The sequence below is a fragment of the Canis lupus genome, chromosome 38, assembly GCF_003254725.2.
Source record: "Canis lupus dingo isolate Sandy chromosome 38, ASM325472v2, whole genome shotgun sequence".
In the NCBI taxonomy this organism is placed as follows: domain Eukaryota; kingdom Metazoa; phylum Chordata; class Mammalia; order Carnivora; family Canidae; genus Canis; species Canis lupus.
The window spans coordinates 15770548-15797147 of NC_064280.1; the positions used below are offsets into that span (position 1 = coordinate 15770548).

Sequence of the window (26600 nt, forward strand, 5' to 3'; positions counted from 1 at the left end):
TTTTATGTGGACTACTGATATCTATTCTTTGCTTCATTTTCTCATGAATATTTTTTTGCTGGTTTGTCAAAGGTTTTAGTATTTAAAAATTAACCATGTATCTGCCACGTTACAAATATTTTTTTTTACTCCATCTATTTATCTCTTTAGTTGGTTTAAGGAGAGTTTTTAAAAGAGTCCAGTGCATTGTTCTTTAAGTTTATGGCATCAAATTTAACAAAAAAAAACTTTTTTTTAATTTTTATTTATTTATGATAGAGAGAGAGAGAGAGAGAGAGAGGCAGAGGGAGAAGCAGGCTCCATGCACCGGGAGACCGACGTGGGATTCGATCCCGGGTCTCCAGGATCGTGCCCTGGGCCAAAGGCAGGCGCCAAACCGCTGCGCCACCCAGGGATCCCAACAAAAAAAAATTTTATAGCTTCTGTTGTGTGTCATTCTCAGGAAAGAAAGCATTTCCCCGACTATAAAAATAGCTGCTAGCTTATCATTTATTTTTCTCTAGTGCTTACTTTTGTGGCTTCTTTGTGTTTTTTGTTTTTTCATTTATATCCTTAATCATTTAAAGATTTATTTTGGTGTAGGGAGTGATGCATCACTCCTAGAGATCCAACTTGTTTCTGCTGTTAAAATACCACTATTTCCTTATTGACATGAGAGATTGACATTGGCATTGACGTATCACTAATTCTCCTTTGTATCTGTCTATTCCTTAGCTAAATCTTGGTAAAATTTTGTCACTTGGAAATTCGGTACAGTTTCCTCTCTCTTTTATTGTTTTGTCATCCATGGATCGCAATTTAGTTATAATGATTTTCTGCTTATCAGTAAATCATGATTCATAGCCTTCTAGAACAAGTCTAGAAAGAAGTGGGGAAATGTTCCTTTGTACCTATTCTATATACAGCTGTTTTATATGTGAACTTAAAGAAGTGTGAGCTGCAGTGATTCAGAAAGTCCATCATATGCACACCTACCTGAAAAATTTGCAAACTAGATAAAAGCAAATCTGAGAAAGAAATACAGGGGTTCAAAAAAAAAAGAAATACAGGGGTGTAAGAAGCTTTAATTGAATAACGTAACCAATGAAAATCATAGATCATTCTAATAATGTGGTTTTGAAGCTCAGTGCACACTCCTTTAAAACATTAAAAAAATAGAACAGGCACATGTAAGAACATATTTGGGGAAAAAGGCAGAACAATTCTTGGTGCTTTTTTAATAAAACATCCTATGCTAGTTGCACCTGGCAGCTGTCCTTCCAGTATCACTAATCCAGCCCCCCATACTTCTGACTGCAAGTACCTGGCCATCGAGCGGCTTTCTTCTTGGTGGCCTTCCCTTAATCATTTTCTGATCTCATCTAGCCTTTCAGTATATTGGCCTCTACCTCTCCCTATCCATCAACTCTTTTTTTTGTCTTCCCCTTCACTATCCAGCTTAGATTTTATGGGCCATCACTTCTGTAACTCACCAATAACTGAACTCACATTGCTGCTTTCTCTCTGTTGATACGTGTCTGTCAAACTCCAGACCAGGATGAACTCATATGTCTGCCTCCTCAGTAACCAGTCTGTGGACATTTTGGTATTGTTGGAGAAAATGACTCAGTGCAGGGCGCCAGGGTGGCCAGTCAGTTAAGCGTCTGCCTTCAGCTCAGGTCATGGTCCCCCAGGGTCCTGCTTCTCCCTCTGCCTGCCACTCCCCCTGCTTGTGTTCATGTTCTCTCTGTCTCTGTCTCTCTCAAATAAATAAATAAATAAATAAATAAATAAATAAACAAACAAATAAATAATTTTTTTAAAAAAGACTCAGAGATGCAGATGAGAGCCACGATGAATTTGTGGGTACCATTCTCATCTCAACTGTCAGTACTGTCCAGCAGCAGCCGCTCTAGGCTTCTTTGGGTGACTCGTTTTTCCTCTTTCTACAGAGACTGTTTCAGATCTTTGTTACTCTCTGTAAACCTGTGTGGCCTCTCTTCACTCCTAGCAGATGACTTTACCTCCAAGCACAGAGAGAAAGTAAGCCGTCAGACTGGAACTCCCTCAACTTCCTACCATCCAGTGTTTGAGCGTTTCTACATCTAGATTTGGTTTCTCTTCCTTCCTGCTTGTTACAGGGAAGAAGTGTCTTTCTTCCTGCTTAAGGGCAGTCCCTCCATGTGCTCTGAATCTTTCCACTTTCCTGCCTCATCAGCTTCTCTCTCTCTGCTGGATCCTTCCCTTGGGATTGAAACATGCTCCAGTCTCTTCTCATCTTTAAACAAGCGGATAAACAAGAACCTCCCTGGAGCGCACCCTCTTTCTTCCCCAGCTGTCACACTGTTGCCCTGTCTTCAAGGTCAACCTTGTCAGGGGCGTTATCTGCCCTCACTACCTCCGTATCATTCCCCATTGGCCCCTCAGCCCACTGCACCTTGACTTTTACCCCTAACACTTTTTACAGAACCACCAGTGGAATAGACACAGGAGAAAATAAAGGAACAAAGAAAATCTGATGAATATAGGAAAAATTAAATTAAACTTCAAACACAAAATTTAGAAACACTCCAAATATGTCAGTAGTTAACAATGAACTTGAAGGGTTAAACTGTGCGGCATGACCTATTTCCCTAATAGTCTAGAAAAGACAAAAGTATAATATCAAAAAGATCACTGAGAGGAGGACATTGACAGGGCAGGCTGGGCACAGGAACTTCTCACATGATCACCTATTTTACATGTTAATTGTTGTGTTTTGTGACTTTACATGTTTGTCACAACTATTGTATGCTTGCATTTGGTGAATTGAATTGTGTATTATTTATATCGCCATGAAGCTGACAAAAAAGAAATTTAATAGAAAGCGGTGTAATATAATACTTGGCTCCCAGTGAGTTCATATTTACAAATCCTAATCATGTAAACACAATACTTTTTAACTGAAAATTTGATTATATTGCATTAGGAGGATGACAGGAGGGGAAGGAGAGCTAAAAGATCTTAATCCTCATTGACCGTTAATAGGAAACTGAGAGAATGTCTGTGACCGATGAATCAAGAAGTAGCAATGAAAGCAGTATGTTTAGAAACATCGAAGCAAAAATTGGAAGGAAAAGCTAAAGGAAGGACTCTAGGAGGCAAACTTGGAGTTTGGAGGGTGGTGCAGGGGACTGATGTTTTCTTAGTAACCTCTTAGGGTTCCTTTACTTTTTTGACCATGTGCCTATATCATTTTAATAAAAATTCATTTCAAAATTTGGGGCAGTGCACTGCTAGAAATAACTAGAAAGACCAGAAATGGGCTTAGTTTTGACCCTAGCTTAGCTGATTGGAGACTGGGAGATTGATGTGATTGGAGGACTTTTCCTGGGAGGTAATGTCTAAGCTGAATGTGAAAGGGGGAGTTCCAACACACCAGGTGATTCCTGCAGAAAGTCAGGAGTTATCAAGGATGTTTCCTCTCTCTTGTAACTTTGTTAAACTCAAGCACTACTTCCAAAAGATGCTTTATTGATTTATTGCATTTTCTGTGTTTATATTCATGGCAGAGGTGGAAAGATGACACATATAAATCTTTCTTTTGTATACTTTCCTCTTCTTAAAAAGCATTGCTGGGGGTCGCCTGGGTGACTCAGTGGTTTAGCGTCTTCCTTCACCTCAGGCATGATCCTGGGGTTCTGGGATTGAGTCCCTTATCAGGCACCCCACAGGGAGTCTGCTTCTCCCTCTGCTTATGTGTCTGCATCTCTGTCCTCTCAGTGAATAAATAAGTAAAATCTTAAAAAAAAAAAAAAAGGCATTGCTGGTCTACTGGTCTATTTAGCACTACTGTCATGTTGAGTGCAAGAATGTTTGATGGACTATCCTTGTTTCTGGTTTTTAGGCATATCACTTAGTACTACGTGTTTTTCAAATTTGGTGATAAAGTGTAATGTTTTTCTCATATAGTTAACTTTTCCTTCTGGTCATATCCCTAATTGACTATAATGATAATTCTTTAATATGTTGTGTGGTGTTGGCAAAAATAGTCTTTTGGTTCCTTAGACCTCTGTTAATAAACTGTATTGGCCGCTTTTTTTCATTGGTATCATCCTTTTAAGGTTTAAAAATCATACCTATTTTGGGGGGCACCTGGGTGGCTCAGTTGGTTAAGGCTCTGACTCTTGGTTTCAGCTCAGATCATGATCTCAGAGTCTTGGAATCAATCCCCAAGTTGGGCTCCTGACTCAGCAGGGAGTGTGTGTGTGTGTGTGTGTGTGTGTGTGTGTGTGTGTCTTCCCCTCCCCCGCTCCCCCTCTACTCCTCTACCCCCCTTTCCTGCTCACAAGCTCATGTTCTCTGTCTCTCAAATAAATAAATCTTGGGATGCCTGGGTGGCTCAGTGGTTAAGTGTCTGCCTTTGGCTCAGGGCCTGATCCCGGGGTCCTGGCATGGAGTCCTGCATCAGGCTGCCCACAGGGAGCCTGCTTCTCCCTCTGCCTATATCACTGCCTCTTTTTGTGTCTCTCATGACACAAAAAAATGACATTTTTATCTTAAAAATAAAAAATAAATCTTAAAAAGTAATAAAAAATCATACCCATTCCTAAAAATAATCAGCTAAAACATCACTTATAATATTGAAGTTTGAAAAATTATGCAGTTACTTATTCAGGGCAGGCATGGTCATCATACTGTGCAGCTCTGCCCTTTGCATTGATGCAATGCATTAGACAGTAGCTATCAAAGTTTTGGAGGCATTTTGTTTTAGTAATGACTCTCATCAAATCAATTGACATCTCATTGAAATAGGTTTTAATATGTGAGATAAAATAGATTTTTTTCTATTTGTAATTTAGCTGGGATATTTACAATAAAAGATAATACACCAAGTGGGTCCATTCCATGCAGTAACCACTGTTTGATTAAGAAATATAAAAGATATAGTGCTTTACCACTTAGATGCTCACAGATTTAGTAGGAAGTAGTTTGTTTTGTTTTGTTTTTTTAAAGGCAACCACGGTATATAAAGTGCGTATAAAGAAATGTCCTGGCTGCCGTAGGAACACAGGAAGAGAAACCACAGGCCTTCCATTTTCAATAAGCATTCTTTTTCTCCTATTTAAAAGTTTTTGTCATTCATAAAGCTGCTATTTTCACTGAAACCATTCACTATTTTGCCACTTGAAAATGAAAATTCACCTCAAGACATGTATGTGTGTGGTTCTTTTGAGAGAGTGGTGTTAAAATCTCTAGTCATGGTCATGGATTTGTGTACTTTGTTCCATCACTTTGCCTGTTGACACTCCAGTTATTAAGCACCTGCATAATTATATTTCAGATTATTATGTCTACCTTTTATGAGTTGGCTCTTTTATCATTAGGTGGTGTGTCTTTTTACTTCGTTGCTAACAATACTCCTTGTCAACGCTGAAGTCTGATTTGTCGGACATTATTACAGCATCCCTACTTCTCTTTTGCTTGGTGTTTGCGTATACAGTGTTTTTTTCCCCCATAATTTTACTTTCTGTGTATCCATACTAGCAGTGCATCCCTTGGGGACAGCATACATTTGGGCCTTTTTCAAAAGTTCACTTCATAATCTCTTTGAATTGAAATAATCAGTTTATGTTAAATATAATTCTTGATCTGTTTGGTAAGTCTATAATTTGCTCTTTTGTTTTTGTCCCATCTGTTTGTTGTTGTCATTGTGTTGTTCCTCTCTTCCCTTCTTGACTACTTTTGAGTTAATCAGTATTTTTTAGTATTCCATTTCAATTCCTCTTTGACTTCTTACCTATGTCTCTGCCTTTCTTTTAGTGCATTTTATTCAGTGGTTGCTCTAGAGATTAAAGAATGCATTCGTATAGTATTTCAGTCCCCATAGGGTTAATATTGTACTTATTCAGATAAAATGTAAGTTTTGTAGAGTATTTTAATTCTCCTTACCTTCGTATTTCTATTTTCACATATACTCATGTCTGCTTATGCTACAACTCCATTAATATGGTGTTATAATTTTTTCTTTAAACAGTCATATGTCTTTTAAAGAAATTAAGAGATTAAAAAAAATACATACTTGTTTATACTTACCCTCATATTTCCTTATTTCCAGATCTCTTATTCCTTTGTTCCTTTGTGTAGATTCAGGTTACCATCTATGGTCATTTCCCTTTAGGCAGAAAAACTTTCTTTAGCATTTCATTTACTGTATGTCTTCTGGCAGCAAATTCTTTCAGCTCTTGTTCATCTAAAAATGTCTTTGCTTGCTTTCTTGAAGAATATTTTCACTGGATAAAGAATTGGGGGTTTCAGTTTGGTTTTGGTTTTTTTTTTCAGCACGTCAAAAATCTTGTACAGTCACCTGACCTCCATTGTTCCTAATGAAAAGTGAGCTGCCATTTGCATTGTCATTCCTTTGCATATATTGTGGCTGCCTTAAGGTTCCCCCTCCCTGCTCCAAAGACATGATTTCTAGCAGTTTGTCTGATAAGGAAACAGGCACATAAAGGTTAAACAGCTTGCCAAAGAATGCATAGCTAGTGAGTAGAAAAATTCATGTCATTTCAGTTGATATTGAGGGCACGAGAATTTCTATTATTGAAGAATTGGAATGTGGATCCATGGGACATAGGGTTGAAGAGCTAATGAAACTATGACCTTTAATCACTTTGAATATGCTGCACACTTCCGGCAAGCTTGAGTGGACAATTTGAAGAAGGAAATGCCAAGATCTAAACTTGTGGTTTCAGGGGACCAAAACTTGTAGATATTCTATAATTAAGCTAACATAATTTCTTATACCTAGTAGCCCTGGGGCTGAGATAGTTCTTAAACTCACTGTTTAATCCAGCATGAGCTGAATTCATATCCTTGCCAGGTTTTTTATTTGAGAGTTAAGCTGTTGATAGAAAGGAATAAGATCAGTTATTCCAAATTATTCTTCAAAGAGTTTCTTCAGGGAAAGAGTTTGCTCCTGAGTGGCGCTGTGGCAATCCTAAGAAAAGATGGGCTTTTGAGGGAGGTACTTTTTGGATGGGTGTTTTATAATCAGTTACATAAGAGGGGCACCTGAGTGGCTCAGTGGTTGAGCGTCTGCCTTTGGCTCAGGTCGTGATCCCGGGATCCTGGGATCAAGCCCCACATCAGGCTCCCCAGAGGGAACCTGCTTTTCCCTCTGCCTGTGTCTCTGTGTCTCTCTCTGTGTGTCTCATGAATAAATAAAATCTTTAAAAAAATTATATAAAATATTTTCTATATATTCTATTTTAACTTATAATTTAAGACTCAAATGCATTCTAAATTAGTTGGGTGGCTCATAAAATGATCATGCTTAATGTTGAAAGTTAAGAGATTTATTTTTAAAAAGGATTTTGGAGAATATGCTACCTTTTCCAACTTAGGTGGTGGGATGAGAAAAAATAATATATTTAGATAAGCCCTCTATACTCTCCTCTGCTCTCCAGGTACAGACATAGCCATACTCATGCTTTTCCTAGAATCTCCTATTCTGTTAGTAGGATCATCCAGAAACAATTTAATCCTGCATCCCAAAGTATATGTTATACTAGGGGTCGTGTGTTATCCAAGGGGCCAAATCCAGCCTTTTGGTGTTTTTTTGTTATGACCCTGAACTAAGAAAGGTTCTTAAATTTTTAAGAAGCTGGGGGGGGGGGGGGTGGAATGCATATGCAACAGAGACAGTATATGGTCTACAAAGCCTAAATAATTTATTATGCAGCTTTTTACAAAAAAAAGTTTGCTGACCCCTCTTTTTACTGTACTTGCTGGGGATACAAAAAAGTTAAGGAGTCTACCCATATGTAGCTTATTTGATCAAGAGTTCATTGGGGGGGGGATCCCTGGGTGGCTCAGCTGTTTGGCACCTGCCTTTGGCCCAGGGCGTGATCCTGGAGTCCCGGGATCGAGTCCCACCCGGCATGGAGCCTGCTTCTCCCTCCTCCTGTGTCTCTGCCTCTCTCTCTCTCTCTATGTCTATCATAAATAAATAAATAAATCTTTAAAAAAAAAAAAAGAGTTCATTAGGGAATTGATTATCTAGCAACCCCTCTTTTTTATGGTTGCAGAGTACTAGAATTTGAACATGTTTGATAAGAATCCCCTAATTGTTTATTGTTCCTTTATGTTTATCTCTGGATTTAAAAATATTGATAAAAAAAAGAAAAAAATAAAAATAGTGATAGCTGTGTGTATCAGCTGGCCTTGCTGTGTAATAGACCATCCAGCACTCAGTGGCTTAAACTGACAAGCGTATATCATTTCTCATGAGTCCGTGGGTCATCTGGGGAACCAGTTGATTTAATCTGGGCTCAGCTGCGAGTGGCTCTACTTCATGTATTTCTTATCTTTCTTGTGTCAGCCTGGGCAAGGCCTTCTCAGGGTGATGGCAGAAGCTTAAGAGAGCAATCTGAAACACAGCAGAGTCTCTTGATGACTAGTTTGGGACTAGCTATACTGTCACTTCCAGCTCATTCTTTTGGCCAGATCAGATCATGTGACTGAACCCCCAAAGAGCAGGAAACTAAGCCCTACTCTCAGCGGAAGGACATTGGAGAGTTACATGGCAACAGAAGGGCATGAAATTTGAGGCCAGTAATGCAGGCTGTCATAGTTTAATGACAGGATGTGCCTTGCAACTAGCATTGGGAGGTGGGTATTTTACACATCAATATCTGCACTGCAAGGAATCATTCCTCAGAAGTTCTTCTCTTCGGCCATCAGGAGTACAAGGGCCCCCAGTTCCTTTGATTTAGCTTTTATATACTAGGTGCCTTCGGTGTGCCAAACACTATATTAAGTTATGGGGCTTATGGGAGCTTCTGGCCTAACAGTGAAAACAGACCACGGACACATACTTAGAAGATGGTGTGATAGTTCTAGTAGTAGAAATTTGTATTGGACATAAAAATAGCAACAGAAGAGAGAGGGAATCACCTCTGCTTTGTGGAAAGACATAGGAATCTTCTTTGAGAAGGAGATAAAATTAAATCTTGAAGGATGGACAGGTCCACATTCCCTGCAGAACAAGTTCAGATAGAGAAGTACTGTTTATGGGAAAGAGTATAGCAACTTGTTAATGCTTAGAAATTGATTATAATTAACATCTCTTGTTTGTGCTCAGATAATAGAAAAGTCTCCAAAAGGCAGTGAATAACTTTGTATTTACCTACTTCTTATGTTATTTATTGCAGCAGTTTTCAGACTTCAGCATGCATCAGAATCACCCGGAGGACTTGTTAGAACACAGATTGCTGGGCCCACCCCCAGAATTTCCTACTGGCCTGGAACAGGGCCAGAAAATTTGCATTTCTAACAAGTTTCCAGATGATGCTGATGGTGCTGGTTCAGGGACAACACTTTGAGACTTATTGATTTATTGAGCCTTTCCTCTGTGTCTGGCGCTCTGCAGTGTGGTGAGTATATAAAAATGAAAGGAAAACATCCCTGTCCTCAAATTGCTCGTGGTAGGGTGGCAGAGACAGAGAAGTAAGTGTATAATGATAGTACAGTGGAGTGGGTGATGAGATGCATGAAAGCAGTTTGCTGTGAGAATACACGAATGAGGCGCTAGTTCACGATGAGGCCTGAGGCTGCAGGTGTGTGTAAGACACAGAGACAACCCTTTAATTTGTGCTGAGTTGAAAAAAATCTGAAAGTGGAGATCTTGTGTTTTATGGAGTCTTTTACATACATAATTTGATTTTCTCCTGTTTTTTTTTTTTAAATCCTTAAATAATAACAAATGGGAAAATGACTTTGAGTCATGCTTTGCGTGAGATTGGTATATGGAGTCATCCTTAATACTGCCTTTAAGAAATTTTCTGCTCAAAATTTTTTAGACAAGCTTACAGTTGTGTAGGCAGGACAGCAAAGGCCAAATCACTTACCTCGCAAATAAAAAACACTCCTTTCTTTTGTCAATTTGTGCCACCCATCTTCAGCTATTTTAAAGAAGTTAGTTGGAGAAAGATGTTAACGTTTATTACGTGTGAATCTATGTCCTCACAAAAACTGCTAGAAACGTCTGTGTGTCAGAATGAGGGCAACACTGAACCAAGAGCAGGAGCATCAGAGCTGGTGAAACAGTCTGGTCGTGGGACTCCAGGTGCTGAGCCTGCCCTTGAACAGGACTCATCATAGTTGTCGCTAGTGTGGGACTGCGAGACACAGGGGGGCCTTTGCTGGAGAGTAGCGCTGAGGAGTGCAGCGGGCATCAGGTCACGGGCAGGCAGGGCTGAGGCTCTGGGTTAGGCCTGGGGAACTGAGTGAGGGGCTTGGGCAGGGGCGCATTAGGATGCCTGAAACAGGCAACTGGGTGGTCGATTGACTGCACTGGATTCCAGCAAATGGAAGAGTGAGTGTGACAAGTAATGGAGCCAGTTTGGAGAAACAGAACTGTATTTATGAACTTGTTTGTCTTGGCTTTAAAGACGGTCTGCCCTTTTAGTGAAGCAGTCCTGTGCTGTGTTGTCATCTCAGCTTAAAGGGGTGATACACCCTTAGAGGAGTCATGGTCCGTATGGCTTCTGTCTATCTCTTTATTATTTTTTAAATCAAAAGCTCATACCTAGGGACACCTGGGTGGCCCAGTGGTTGAGCATCTGCCTTTGGCTTGGGGTGTGATCCCAGGGTTTTAGGATTGAGTCTGCATCAGGGTCACCACAGGAAGCCTGCTTCTCCCTCTGCCCGTGTCTCTGCCTCTCTCTGTGTGTCTCTCAGAGATACATGAGAATAAATAAATAAAATAAATGAATGAATAAATAATAAATCTTTAAAACTAATAAATAAATATTAAATAAATAAATAAAATCTTAAAAAAAAAAAGCATATACCTAGGAGCTCCTGAGTGGCTCAGTTGATCCAACTCTTGATTTTGCCTCAGGACATGACGTCAGGGTCATGAAATCGAGCCCCACATCGGGCTCTGTGCTGGGCTCTGTGCTGGGCGTGTAGCCTGCTTGGGATTCTGTCTCCCTCTCCCTCCCCTTTGCCTCTTCCCTCCCACCTTCTCTCCCCTACTCATACACAGGCTCACTCTCTCTGTAAAGTTATGAAGAAAATTTCATTTTTTTAAAGCTTGTATTTTTTTGAGAGAGAGACAGCAAGCATGAGAGAGATTGCAAGCAGTGGAGAGGAGTAGAGGATAGAGGGAGAAGCAGGGAGCCCCACGGAGGACTGGACCTCAGGACCCCGGGGTCACTACCTGAAGGCAGATGCTTAAGTGACAGCCACCCAGGCGCCCCTGAACATTTCATTTTAAATAGTTATATTCCCCCCCCGGCAAAGTGAGCGAAAGTCAAGTAGAAATTGTAAACAGAATCCTCTCACTTAAAAATCATGTAGCCCGGGCAGCGTGGGTGACTCAACGGTTTAGCGCCTGCCTTCGGCCCAGGGCCTGATCCTAGAGACCCAGGATCGAATCCCACATCAGGCTCCCTGCATGAAGCCTGCTTCTCCCTCTGCCTGTGTCTCTGCCTCTCTCTCTCGGTGTGTCTCTCATGAATGAATAAGTAAAAAAAAATAAAAAATAAAAAATAAATCATGTAGCCCAATGTATTTTCATTGAAGTTGATTTATCAATGAAAGTCATTTGTAGTCTTTTTTGTTTGTTTTTTCATTTGTAGTCTTTTTAACTGTCCTTTTTCAAATGTAATTTCATTAACAATGAAATCTTGTAACCTTTCTCATAGCACACGTCTGTGGATGGATACACTGAACCGCACATCCAGCCTACCAAATCGAGTAGCCGACAGAACATTCCCCGGTGCAGAAACTCCATTACGTCAGCAACAGACGAGCAGCCTCACATTGGAAATTATCGTTTACAAAAAACAATAGGGAAGGGAAACTTTGCCAAAGTGAAATTGGCAAGACATGTCCTAACTGGTAGAGAGGTAAGTTTTCATGCTTTTTAATATTTACTTGGACCTCTCTGGAGTCTTGTTACAGATCTTTTCTGTAGCTGGTGCTGGGAATAAATGACATTTGAAATATGGTAAACACTGAGGTATGTGTGAATGGAACATCTGTAGACAGAGCTATATTATGGGACAAAAAGTTGGCCTTTGAACATTTAGAAAAGACTCATCCCTGCATGTAGCATCTCTCATAAATCAGATGTGCTACAGATGAACTTTCCTTAGGCTTCTATCTTCATTATATGGTTTCTATAAACATTTCTGACTTTGTTTGTTCCCCAACCCAAGCACAGGGCCAGAGTTAGTTCTCATTAATTACTGCTTCTGATAAATTAGGTATAAATATGTATAAAATCACCCACTGACTTTTGTCTGTTTAGAGATCATATTATACATACGGTTGAAAACGGATGTTTTTCTCAGGCAATAGGAGAATTGGGTTTCTAAAATCCCATGTGTTTTAAATTATGTGTATGTATATAGCAAAAATGTGTGTATTTAATAATTATTACTAATATTTAATAATTGGTATAGTAAAAACTAAAAAACAGTTAATATTACCTCATGTTTCCTGGATCCAGTTAAGACATTATGAAGATCTCACTTAGAATTTGTTTTTAATAAGTTTTTCTTTAGCTCTGTACCAGTTAATTTTAGTCCTCTCTGCCCATTCTGGCTCCAGGAACTGTTCAGACACAGGCTTTATTAGGCAGAGACTTAGATTTAATCCATTTGGTTAGTCTGCTGCTATAAGCAAGCTCTGGTGTTTGATTTCTCTAATCATTTTATTCCCATGATATTTAAACTACTGAAAGCTTGTAGGTCTCTTCCCTCTGATAATTGTGACTTATTAAGATCATAAGTAAAAGATTAAGATACCAATGATTTTTACTTTAAAGGGGAGAGAAGTGGAAAAAATTCTAAAGCTGTTGTTTTATTGACTAAGAATCAGATATGCTAAATGGAATAAATACATCAATGGAATAATACATTAGGTCAATGGAATAATACATCATAAGGCTGCCAGATTGTCTCAACTTTATCATCTAGTTATGTGAACACCAAAGACAACTAAATTACATTTAGTTAGGAATGAAGAAGACTTTTTACAAGTTTTTAATCCGTCAAAATACGTTTTCTCAAATATATAGTTTAATGATTCTCTTTTTCAGGTTGCTGTGAAAATAATAGACAAAACTCAGCTAAATCCTACCAGTCTACAAAAGGTATTTAATTATTTTAATAGTAAGTAATTAGAATTTGAGTTTATCAACATATGGTATTCTGTGAAGTTAGTTACCCTGAATTTCCCATTAGGTAAAATTTTCCTCAGTGTATGAAGACATGATACATAAAACATAATAATTATATTTAATAATATTTCAATTATATTTATCAAGTAGTTTGAGAAGTATCTACCACTCAAATGCATACACCATATGAAAGGAATTTATGCCTTTTAATTCAGTAGAATAAAATTTTTTTTTTAGAATAAAATTTTGTAACAACTGTTTCTAAATACTCAGGATTCTGCTTTGTTTAAAAACATATAGTTACTATTGTCCATAGGCGATTTCCTTTTATTGCTTCACTTGCATTTCTTCCTTCTTCCATAGGAACTAGTCCCTCAGCTAACATAGAGTAAAAAATTTGAGCACTTCTTGAAAGAGTGCAAATGCAAAACAGGAGGAGGAAAAGAAGGAGTTAGGGTGGAGATTGCCCTAGTTAAACCTGGGAAAGCTATTTCAGATTGCTTCATTATTTATGTTGGAAAAGTTTCTCAGATAAACGTTTTAGTACCTTAAGAATGAAGCAATTATTTTAACACATAGGCCATATATGTTAAGTTTGTATATGACAAATTAGTATAGGATTGTGATTTTTATTAGACTGTAATAGGATCGTGGTCACATATGTAAATGTGACAGATAATTTTGAGTTCCTAAAACAGAATCTGAATGTACGAACTTTGTAGTATAATGTGTTTAACTATACCTTCTGTGATTTTAGTATTAAATTAAAAATTTGGATCTTTGATATCAAGGCTTTCCCACTTGGCTCAGTTGCCAGATAACTCATTTTATGTATTTCTACTCCAAGATCGGTCTTTGTACTACTTCCTGAGATTCCTTTTAAATTTAACAATCAATGTAACTTTCATAGCATTGATATTTCTGATAAGGGAGAACAAAATGTTTGCTGGATTCTTCTTTTTCTCTATGAAATCGTATACCTTATGGATGTCTTCTGGGAGAAACTTCTAGCACCAGTCTGTTAGCTAATCATGATGTAGTTGTATGAGTTACAAAAAGGCATCCCCTCTGGGCAGATAAATTATCCAAAGATGCTCTTTTTTCCTCGGCTGGCACCACAGTGGAACATATTTTGCCACCCCTCTGCCGAGAATCTTTTAAAAATGCACAAAGTGCTTAACTGTGCCCAGTGGCCTTGTCCATCGCCCATCTGGCTTTTCCACTCTTCCTCCATTAATCTGTGAGTTGCTCTGGTAAACAGAGTGATTTTAAGTGACATTTAGAACTACTTGAGGCCTGTTTTGCTGGTTAGATACACAGTAATATGACCCCCACAATGCCTTTCCCAAAGGGGCCCAGAGAAGGCTGTAGAACTACAGTTGCACTTGTTGAAACACGCAAATGCGAAGCTGAATGTTGCTTTATTTATCTGAATAACTAAAAAATGTACTTGATGACAAGTAATTTCTGTTGTAAATTTTGCTAATGTTGCTGATGAAGTGTTGCTTTTCCAAATAGGCATATAAAGAATGATGGCAATTTTGTTTTCTTTAATCTATGAAAATAAAATCCAAGGAAAGCTCGACATTCACTAAATGTAGCCTGTACGCTGTGTATATGTCATTTTTTAAAAATAATTTTCAGTTATGCTCATAGATTTGCTCTCAGTTAAGAGTTTTGAAAATAAACAAACAACAGATCAAGGTTTGGTTAGTTCCTGTGCATTGTAGAACATTCAACATTTGGCCAGTAGGATCTCCCAGTCAGTCATATCTAAAAAATAATAATAATAATGGAAGGAGAAGTAATCTGTTTGTTTTCCTTAGCATTGACAGTGAAGTCCTATAGGTTAGAAATAACCAAATATGTTGTCCATGTCATAGATATACTTATTAAAAAGCAGATAATGATAACATATATTTGAAAGAAGGATTCATTTTAATCTCGTTTTCAAAAGTGTTTCATTAAATCTTACTCTGGATTTAATCTGAATTTAAGCTGATTCCCATCCTTTATGTTCTCTTCTGTGTGCAACATATTTATAAGAAATAGTACTTTCCTTTGCCAACATCAGTGATAGACAAAGTAACCTAAATTTGATACCTCAGCTGTTCAAACCTTCTAAACTATAAAGCTCTCAAAAACAGTTTGGTCTTTGAAATTGTTAAACATATTTGGCTTCGAAGTTGTTCAAATAATATTCCCATGTTATTTGTATCACATGTTTTGAATTAATGATATCCAATTTAATGAGTTTACATCATTTAAAAATTATTTGAGTTCGATGCTGTATTTACCTCTTCTTCTTTGGGCCATGAGTCTCACCTCACATTTTAATTAGTTTTTTGGGATATGGTTTATGAACTTAAAAGATCCCCAGGATCTTTTAAGCAGCCTAATCATGTTGGAAGAAAAGCAAAACAATGAAGCAATTTTATTTATAGTTCATGTCTCGAAATGTAAGATTAATTACGATTTTCTCAGAAATTACACTAGGTTTTTAAACTTCGACACATTAGCTTATAAATGGATGACAAAGTCTTGTGTTAGCTGCTTTCAGCTATTAGCCATATGGGTGCAGTTTATCTTCTGCATATTGTTTATTAATTTGCATTCACATTTTCCATTGTTTCACTATGTTGCATTATAGTCCCAATTCACAAAAATGGCTTAGTGGTTCTGAAGTGATTTGCTGAGTAGTAAAGTCTGAAATGAGATAATCTGTTGACTCCTAGTGTCTGGTGTGTTATCTTTTGTGTAAAATATTGTCAAATGGTGACGTAAGCTATTTAAGTTTTGGTGAGAGGATGCCTGGGTGGCTCAGAGGTTGAGTATCTGCCTTCGGCACAGGGTGTGATCCTAGGGTCCAGGATCAAGTCCCACATCGGGCTCCTTGCAGGGAACCTGCTTCTCCCCCTGCCTGTGTTTCTGTCTCTCTCTGGGTGTCTCTCATGAATAAATAGGATCTTTAGAAAAAATTTCAAAATTAAATAAATTTTGGTGAGTTTTCTGCTAAAGCCCAGCATCCTCTCTGGTAAGCTACTTAAGTTTTCCAGACCTTCTACAAAATAGTTTTTGCCATGGTGACTACAGGTGGAGAGGAAGACAGAGCCATGGGAGCAATATTCAGAATTAAATTCTTTTAGCAAATTATCAAGAAACCAAACTTGTCAAAGCAAACATAATTATTGACACATATTTTTATCAAGGAGAAAACCGAGGAAGCTCTTTGGCAGTATTCCTTAACAAATATCTCTGCTGGACATATGTTGAAATACCAGTTACATATGCATGCTTTATTGCATATTTCACTTTATTGTTCTTTTCACATGTGCAGGCCATTTGAAGGAAAAGTCTTGACCAATTCTTTTGTGTTTTGGTGAAAATCTAAGTGATAAGAGTTATTAGCATTTTGTGAGCTGGGTTGTAGACTGCAAAAGTTGTCTTCAAATTAGTAATGATGAAAACACCAGGAGGGCCCTTTTTGAGAGAGTGTATATGGGGGCAGTAATTCTGCAGGGAATGGTACTGCCATGTGAATAAATAAGATTATACCTAATACTCAGTATTTCTTTTGCCATGAAATTAGTGGTTAGCAACACACCTCTCTGATCTTGATTTGGCTTTGAAGGAAATATTGAAAACAGATTATCATGAAATCAAGGCTATTAAAAGATGTCTCTTTAGTGTACAGTGTGAAGAATTGGTGGAAAGTATATCTTTCAAACTGAAATATGATGGATTTTGAGGGAAAAGGTGTTCCTTTCCTTTAAAAGGCGATACCAATAATTATAATGTATAGCCAGAAATTTGTTGAAGATAACTAGATTTTCTGGGGGGGGGGGGGGGGGGACTGTTTCATGTAATCCATTGACCAAAAATTTTATGTTTCTAAACCATGTCGACCCTCTCTTGTTATTGGAGAGAAGGCTCAATGACCAATCATTTGGCACGTTTAACACACAAATGCTGCATCCAAATATGAAAGATACTTTCCAGAGCAAGCTAATCAAAAAAGCATATTAAGAATCCATTTGCTATTATCCTTCCAATCGAAACTTCCGGTCTTCCAACTTTTCAGTGTGATAAGATTAGCAGCCTAGACTAGAATCTGTCTGAGAGCTGTACATAATCTTCAGGGAGAAATATCTTTGTAAGGTAATCAATTAGAATGTTGCTGACACATCATCTGATGCTGGTTCCTTTCTCCAGTCAATCTTTGATCATGACTTAGGGTTTTTTAACTCAGTAGAAATGAAAATTTTTTAAAAACTTAAAATGGAAACTGTCTTATGGTTCAGGCTAACTGCCACTGAGCCCAGCTTCATGTGTTCATTAATTCTTAATCTAACAAGAATTTATTGAAAGAAGATTGTATTTCTCCATATATTTTCTTCTATTTTTTTGGCTCCTCCTTTTGTGTTTGTGTAGAGTCATTGTCTTTTTTATTGGCCTTGATGTTAGAACCCCGCAAAGCTTGGTCCTCTTTTCTTTCTATATTCTCTTCCTAGGCTGTCTCAGCTGTGGGCAGAGTCACAAATTTATGCCTTCAACTCAGACCTCCCCTAAGTTTTCTTGTAATCTCTCAAAGATAGCCCAAACTTTAAATGTCCAAAACTGAACTCTCCGTCTCTGCCCCACTTACTCAGTACCTTGCCCACCTGGTGCTCTTCCAGCATCCTCTCTCAGTGAACGACAGTGTCCTCAAGTTGTGCAAGCCAGAAGCCTAGAACAATTCTTGACTCTGCTCTTCCTCACCCTCTAGTCTGTCCTTGAGATGTGCAGATTTTGTCTTACATGTCTTTTGAGAATGCCTGCTTTTATCTTTTCCCATCACGACCACTCTAGACAAAGCTACTATTCTCTCTATTCTCTCACCTGTGGTCTACTCCAGTAGGCTTCTAGCTGGTCTTTCTCCATCCGTTTTGCATCCCTCCGCACACATGCACAAGCACACACACAGTTTAAAAAGTCATCAAGGATACAAAATACCTTCATTTAAACTTTTAGGTGGCATTCCATTTTTGGTGTTCTGGAAATCAAATTCATTAGCAACATGTGTGAGGCCCTACCTCCTCTTCCACTTCTTGGCCCACCAGCTCCCCACAGCCTCTGCCCTGCCTCATCTCCTGCTCCTCCACCTTCAGTACTTTCTTTCATCTGCTGCTGGTCGTACTCTTCATCCCAGCCACCAGGCCTTTGCAGCTCTTCACCCCAGCCTCAACTTAAGGCACACCACCCCCTTCACTTAATTCTTACTCATTCATTTATCATGTTTCAGCCCTTAGAGACCTTTCATCAGGGACTCCTGTGCTGTCTCCCCAACAATGTTAAATCTCTCTGCCCTTCTTAAAATTAAGCACTCATAACCAAGGATTACTCCTAAAGAATTGCTTTAGTTTTTATTTGTTTTACCCTTGACAGTAGTTTTGTTTCTCATTTTTGTTTTTTTTAAAGATTTTTATTTATTCATTCATGAGAGACACACACACACACACAGACAGAGACACAGGCAGAGGGAGAAGCAGGCTCCATGCAGGGAGCCCCATGTGGGACTCGATTCCGGAACCCCAGGATCACGCCCTGAGTCGAAGGCAGACGCTCAACCGCTGAGCCACCCAGGCATCCCATTTGTTTGTTGTTTTTGATGCTTCTGTTCTGTCTCTGACTCTTAACACCTCTATTCTAATTGCTTGGCCTTTACTGGATGTAAAGAATACATCTATTTCTGTATTCCCAAGAAACTACAGAAGATTTATGGAAGTGTGGACACGGAAGAATTTTCTCTTGGAAATGGAATTGGCTAGGAATCTGCATCTCCTCTGAGCTTTAGACTAAACCACCTGACTGTTTTGGGTTGTGGTTTTGTTTTTGTTTTGTTTTGTTTTTTAAGATTTCTTTGAGAGAGAGTGTGTGAGTGAGCTCGGGATGAGGAGAGGCAGAGTGAGAGAGAGAGTCCTGTGGCAGACTCTGCACGGAGCATGGACCCTGACATGGGGCTCAGCCCCAGGACCCTGAGATCATGACCTGAGCCAAAACCCAGAATTGGCCACTTAACCAACTGCACCACCCAAGCGCCCCCCATTAGGCTGTTTTAAAAGTCATGTTGTCATTTTGTTATTTGAAGAGTCATACTCTTATTTTTTTTCTAAGTTGGGCAGTTTGTTGACATAGTAAACTGGACTATTTATAATTTTTGGATGGGGACTTCGAAATGTCTTTCTCATTTAAAAAATAAAGTTGCTTTCTTATGACATTTGTTAGACTAAACTGTTTCATGTCTAATTTTTTTTTTAAGACATAAAATATTACAGATACAGCTGAAGCCTTATGCATTATTTCTGGGTTCTATTCCTATATTTTCCTACCTGGAAATACCTGCTGTTCTGAATTTGATCTTTCTTATTCTCATTCAAACTAAAGATACTTTTCATATGTGTGTTTCTATATTTTTTATAATAAATTTATTTTTTATTGGTGTTCAATTTACCAACATACAGAATAACACCCAGTGCTCATCCCATCAAGTGCCCCCCTCAGTGCCCGTCACCCAGTCACCCCCACCCTCCACCCACCTCCCCTTCTACCACCCCTAGTTCATTTCCCAGAGTTAGGAGTCTTCATGTTCTGTCTCCCTTTCTGATATTTCCTACCCATTTCTTCTCCCTTCCCTTCTATTCCCTTTCACTATTATTTATATTCCCCACATGAATGAGAGCATACAATGTTTGTCCTTCTCCGATTGACTTACTTCACTCAGCATAATACCCTCCAGTTCCATCCACGTTGAAGCAAATGGTGGGTATTTGTCATTTCTAATGGCTGAGGAATATTCCATTGTATACATAGACCACATCTTCTTTATCCATTCATCTTTCGATGGACACCGAGGCTCCTTCCACAGTTTGGCTATTGTGGACATTGCTGCTAGAAACATCGGGGTGCAGGTGTCTCGGCGTTTCATTGCATCTGAATGTGTGTTTCTATATTATTTATTTTTAAACCTCTTAACCTTTTACAACTTGCTTTTTTCACATAACATTGTCTTATAGTCTTAGTCATGTTAGCCTATATAGTCTAGTTCATTTATTTTCACTACTGTAATTGCATACCACTGTATAAGTATTCTACGCTTACCCATTTTCTTATTAACAGATACAGTATAGTTTGTGTATTTTTTTTTTTTTTTTTTTTTAGTTTGTGTATTTTTGTTGGTGGTTATGTAGATTGTTCCTGGTGTTTTTGTGTCTCACTTTTTTTTCTAGATAGCTTTTCACTTTTGCTCTAGAAGCAGTGCTGCAATGATCATTATTGTGTTTGTCTTTTTGTGAAGATGTATGTAAAAGGATATATCTCTCCAAGCAGAATTGCTAGGCTGAAGGTCATGCATATCCTCAACTTTACTAGATAATGTCAGGTTGTTCTTCAGAGTGGTTGCACAGTTTGTACTTCTGCTAAAACTGTATGAGATTTACTGTTGCCCTGCATTTTTGCCAACATCTTATATTATCAGATTTCTTAATTTTTGCCATCCTTATGGATGCACTATGGATGATGTTTCCATCATTTCTAATTTAAACTATTTTCGAATTTGATCTATTTTATGTTTAATATCTTCTGTCTGAAATCATTTGCTGTCTTAAATAGTACATTTATTTTGCACCAGCTTGAGCTCAGAATTGTTTGAGGCCTTGGGAAGGACTCAAGCAATATAAAATTGGTACCAGTTTATAAGAAATAAGAATCTTATAATCTTGTGATCTATCTAGATGATAGATTACTTGGGAAAGTGGCCCAGCTTGTAATTTAAAAAGCATATCCTTCTCTTAACTTTGCAACAAACAGTTGACTTATCAGTTGTCAAGGTTGAGAAAAAATACGGAATGATCATTTTATTATTTTAGTTAGAAATCATCTAATATATATTCATTTAATTGTATTCAGATCTCTTTTTTCCAACTACCATTTCACAGGATAAACTTAAGAAATTCACTTATGTTTTTATTCTGCTATTAACAATAACTTTGTATAATATGTGGTATGTCTATAAGATGCATGAAAGCTGAAAAAAGGAGTGAAATGATGATCCTAGAAACTTAAAAGCTGAAAGTTTAATTTATAGGTTTCTGTTAATAAAGGCATGTCATATATAAAATCCCTCAATGGATGGGCACCTCTGAGGGCATCTAAATGTGGACCCAGCATTCTCTTGGAACTGAATGTCACTTGTAGGGTAAAATGGTGCCCACACGTCTCATCAATAGGCTGGTAAACAGCTATCAAAGATAAGGATAGGATTATTACAGAGATTACAGTGAAGGCAAAGAAGGGCTCTTGCCCCTCACTAAACCCAAATCAGAATCAAACACTGGAAAGGCCAAGAAGGCTGTGTGGGAAGGCACAAGAAGATCTGAATGTCACCCTCCTCCAGTTCTCAGTGGCTGATGACAGCCTAGAAGAGCTCTCCCAACAGGAACAAGCCTGAACACTCTGCTTTTGTCAAGTTCCCCGTGGCCCCAGTGTTGTTCTGCATCTGCTTCAAGGCCAGACAAGCAGTGAAGGTGTCCTATGACCTTGATGAAGCCAAGAGCAACCCGGTGAGCGGGTCTGGTGGAAGGAAGATAATGTGCATTTGACTGGCCCCTGACTACGATGCTTTGGGTGTAAATAGAACGAGGATTGTCCAAGCCATGTCCACATGGCTACTTCTAAATAGAACAGATTTTCCCACCTTCAAAAAAGAGAGGCGAAAGGAATAAAAGAGGTACGAAGGAAAAGAACAGTTAAGAGGAGAAACAGAAAATGCTCATAAATGAGGCAAATACTGATGAACACTAATGGGGTTTGACTGACCCTGACCTTCAGCCCTAACCAAAGGACTGAATTGGGAAGTACATCTCTGTCTTGTTTACTCACTTCAGTTACCTGGCACAACGCCAAGAAGGAAACAATCCAGGCCTCTGAACAACTAGAATAGCTGTCATGAAGTCTCAACAGTAAAGGCCCCTCCTGCCTCATAGAGAAAACTCATCTCAGGCCTTCACCCGGCACTCATCTCTTTAATTCAACACACAAAATACGAACAAACTCTGGCCTTAATTTCAGCCCACAGCAAAGCTGAAGTAGTAAGTTAACATCTATAACATCAGGATGTCACAGTTTGAAAACAAACAAGAAAAAATGAACTAATAATTAGAATCAGAAATTCAAATAGTAGTGTGGGACTACCTCATGTATTTGCGAACCTGTTTTCCTGGCTTGTACGTGACGTATGATACCTACAGTAATCGACTTTTTTTTTTTTTTAACAATAACTGTCCTTCTCAAAGTAAACTTCTTAGCATGGTCTAAATTTTCAGCTCTCTTTCTTCCCTCAACCTTCTCCACCTTTCCTAAGGAAGAGCAACATTGGTAAGATTAGCACCATTGCTGATAAAAGTTTGCTCTGGGCTAAGAGATCATGTATCTTTGGCTGTCTGTCTGTCTGTCTCTGTCTCTCTCTTCCTCTGTAGCTGATACAGAGACTCTGACATTAATTAGTCTTATCCCTTTCCTGTGTGCATGGAGCCAGCTGGAATATTGCGGTTTAGGGAAGGGGTGAAGGGAATCATGAAGAGGAGGAGACATCTTAGACCTTTACTAAAGCCATGTGCTACTGTTGAGTTGGCCCCAATTCTCTGGATTTTTAGTGTTAATGACCCAAATCTAGCTGACAGTTGAAGTGTTTCTTTGGGAGGAAGGGTAATTAGTGGGTCAGGCTACTGGCATTTCATTATCCTTGGTCAGTATGCCCCTTAAAACACACTAATCACTTCTTCAACAGCAAGCACTCTTCCTCTTTCCACAACTGCCTATCATTTTTAGCCTACACACACCCAACCCACACAGACCCATTCATGCTCTTGCTTATTGTGGTTTTTTTCCGCACTCGTTGTCAGTGATAACTGAAGGAGAGGAAACTAAGGATAGAACAATATATTGAAGACATCTTTGAGATGCAATAACCCAATGACTGTGTATTATTTTTTCACCAGAATAAAAAACTACTTTCTGATGAGAACTTTGGCCCTTCCTGTAACTGTTTCTCTGGCTTCATCTATCCTCAGATAGCAGGACAGTAGCCTTCTACTCAGGCACGTTTTTGTTAGGCACCCCAATTTTCACAAGATAATTTTAATCCTCTCTTTAGGTCATCTCTGTTCTTGGAAGAACAGAATGGCTAAATTCTAGGTTTCAATCAGGGACTGCATTCATGAACTCAGTGCCGCTCAAAAACCCAGTTTATGAAATAAACAACCAATCAAAAACCAGTATTTATGGACAAATGTTTGAAGGATATGTAGTCTAGCCAGTTTGCTTCCAAGAGTAAACTACTAAATTTGCCAATAATCGCATAAAAATTAATGAGAATAAGCTCAGGATTACCCATGTGACAATACTGTCTCCACTCTTGTAGTCTGATGTGTTTTCTTGAGGCAGAAGAAAGGGAAGAGGAGCTGGAATTAGAGTTGGTGTGGCATGTTCATGCTGTACTTCCTAGACCACCTTCTGAAAGTACCTGTGCCAGTGAGAAAGTAAGGTGTGAAAGCCCTTTTCCACATGCAGTAAAGAACTGTTAATGGGAAAAGTATGTTAAAAGGAGGAATTATTTAAAAATTACATTGACATTTAACATTTAAATTAAACAAAATGCATAACCATTAACCAGTCTTTTCACTTCAGGCCAAACTTTTTTCTCCCCACTCCTAGTTTGGGTCTGTTGATTGACATTCAGCTTTGTTTATCTTGCACAGATCTCACCCATACCACTCACATTTGCTACTATTTCCAGTTTTTGTTTTGTTTTTTATTTTTTTTAATATATTATTTATTCATGAGAGACACACAGAGAGAGACAGAGACAGAGACAGAGGGAGAAGCAGGCTCCATGCAGGGAGCCCAATGTGGGATTTGATCCCAGATCTCCAGTATCACGCCCTAGGCCAAAGGCAGGTGCTAAACCACTGAGCCACCCAGGGATCCCCTGTTGTTTTTTAAGTAACAAAGGGAGGATTTAAAGACACCCAGGAAAAGGAGCACCTGGATGGCTCTGGTTGAGTGTCTGCCTCTGTTCAGGTCGTGATCCCGGGGTCCTGGGATTGAGTCCTGCATCGGGCTCCCTGCAGGGAGCCTGCTTCTCAACCTCTGGCTGTGTCTGCCTCTCTCTCTGTGTCTCTCATAAAACATAAATAAAATCTCAAGACCGCCAGGAATGATCTGAGAGCAAACCCCTAGATTTTCTTTTAATCTTTAACATTTATCTTGCCAGCACTTAAGTGGACAGCAATTTCTTTAGCAGATTTTATCTAGTATTATTCAGTTTGGTTTGTTCTGTTAAACAACAAACTTTAATTCATTGGTTTATGTAATGTTTAATTGTATTGAACAGACTTAAGGCAATCCCCAATGACCCTCACTTCTGGTGTTCACACTTTTATATAATTCGTTTTCCTTGAATTGCAGGACCTCTAACCAATAGAATATGGAAAAAGTGGTGCAATTTCATTCCCATGATTACATTATGTTAGATAAGACTGTCTTGCCAGCCAACTTGCCCTGGAGATTATCCTTGCTGGCTTGATAATAAGGTAAATGGCCATGTTCAAGAAGCCTGCTTGGCAAGGACATGTGAACAGTCTCTAAGAAGTAAGGGTGGCCTCCTCTCAAGGGCCAACAAGAAGCCGGAGTCCTCAGTCCTATAGCTGCAGCCTAGGTTAGCTTGGAAATGGATTCTTCCCCAGTCAGGCCCCGAGAGGAGAGACCAATACCTTGTTGGAAACCAGGGGACCCAGTGAAGCCCTGACCAGAAACCATGAGATGATACATGTGTGTTGTTACACCCTGAGTGTGTTCTAAGGAGACTGCCCTCCGAGAACACCCAAGATCCCACCGGACAGCTCCACTCCTGCTGTCAGTCCTCAGAAGTCCAGGCAAGGAAGAGGGGATAGCTACCTGGATTCCAGTGGCTGAGGCCACCCCACTCAGGCCAGACCCTCCACCTCCCTGACACCTACAAGGAAGAAGTGAGGGTATGTGACTTCTGGCTCCCTCTGCTTGGGCCTTCAGGGCTACTCATGGGAATAAGCCATTCTCTGATGTTGCAAAGTAGAATCGACAAGGTATTTGATGAACAATCCATGTTCACTATTATCCACAGGCATCTGGTTTTATTGGAGATTGTAACAGGCTCAAAAATTGACTTGAAAAGACTCAGGAAAACAAACAACTGATTAAAAAACTGGTCAAATGATATGAACAGGCATCTCATCAAAGAAAATCTATAGGTGGCAAATAAGCATATGGAAAGATGGTCAACACCATCTGTTATTAGGAATTGCAAATTAAAGCAACAGTGAGATACCACTACACACCTATTAGAATGTGAAAATCGAAAACACTGAGAACACTGAACACTGCTAAGGATGTGGAGCAGCAAGAACTCTCATTGCTGGTGGGAATAAAAATGGTAGATGGTTTGATAGTTTGGAAGATAGTTTGATAGTTTCTTACAAAACTAAACATACTGTATAATCCAGCAGTCAAACCTACACAGGGTTTATAGCAGCTTTCGTCATAATTGTCAAAACTTGGAAGTAATCAAAATGTCCTTCAATAGGTTCATGAATAAATACACTGGTACATTCATACAATGAAATGTTATTCAAGTGCTAAAAAGAAATACTCTATCAAGTCATGAAAAGACACGGAAGAACCTTAAATGTGTCATTACTAAGTGAAAGAAGTCAATCTGGAAAAACCACATTCTATATGATTCCAACTATATGATCTCAAGAGGCAAAACTATGGAGAAAGTAAAAAGATTAGTGGTTGCCAGAGATTTATGGAGAGGGAAGGATGAATAGGTGGAGCACAGAGGCTATTTAAGGCAATGAAACTTCTGTGTGATACTGTGATGGTGGATACATGTCATTATACATTTGTCAAAACCCATGGAATTTACAACAGCAAGAATGAACCCTAATGTAGACTACAGAATTTGGGACACTGTGTATCAATATAGATTCATCGATTATAACAAATGTACCACTCTGGTGGAGGATGTTGATGGTTGGGGAGGCTGTGCATGTATGGGAACAGGAGGTGTGTGGTAACTGTACTTCCTGCTCAATTTCGTTGTGAACCTAAAACTGCCCTAAAAGTAAAACCATATGTTCACATATATGAATGTATATATAGACATACACACACTTCGGATGCTGTATTCTCCACCTAATCCTGGTCCATGTACCTGAGTAAGACAGTTTGGTCAATGGACACCTGTCTGAGACAGGTGTTCAGTTTTGACAAGAGCCTGGTGGTGAACTAATAGCTACTTTTTAAAACCTGTTAGCCATTTTGGGGAGGGAATGAGTCCAAAACCCTATGGGGCCTCCTCTGAGTAGAGATT

The 26600-nt window shown here is 38.9% G+C and overlaps 1 protein-coding gene across 5 annotated transcripts in view; it reads left to right on the top strand.

The window, feature by feature from the left end:
• Positions 1–26600, top strand: part of MARK1 (microtubule affinity regulating kinase 1) — a 116630-nt gene that overhangs the window by 36217 nt on the left and 53813 nt on the right. For all 5 annotated transcript variants that reach the window (XM_025420970.3, XM_025420966.3, XM_025420968.3 and 2 more), the window contains exons 2-3: positions 11673–11876; positions 13073–13126. In XM_025420970.3, coding sequence (XP_025276755.1) covers positions 11673–11876; positions 13073–13126 — 258 coding nt within the window. The remainder of the gene's footprint in view (positions 1–11672; positions 11877–13072; positions 13127–26600) is intronic.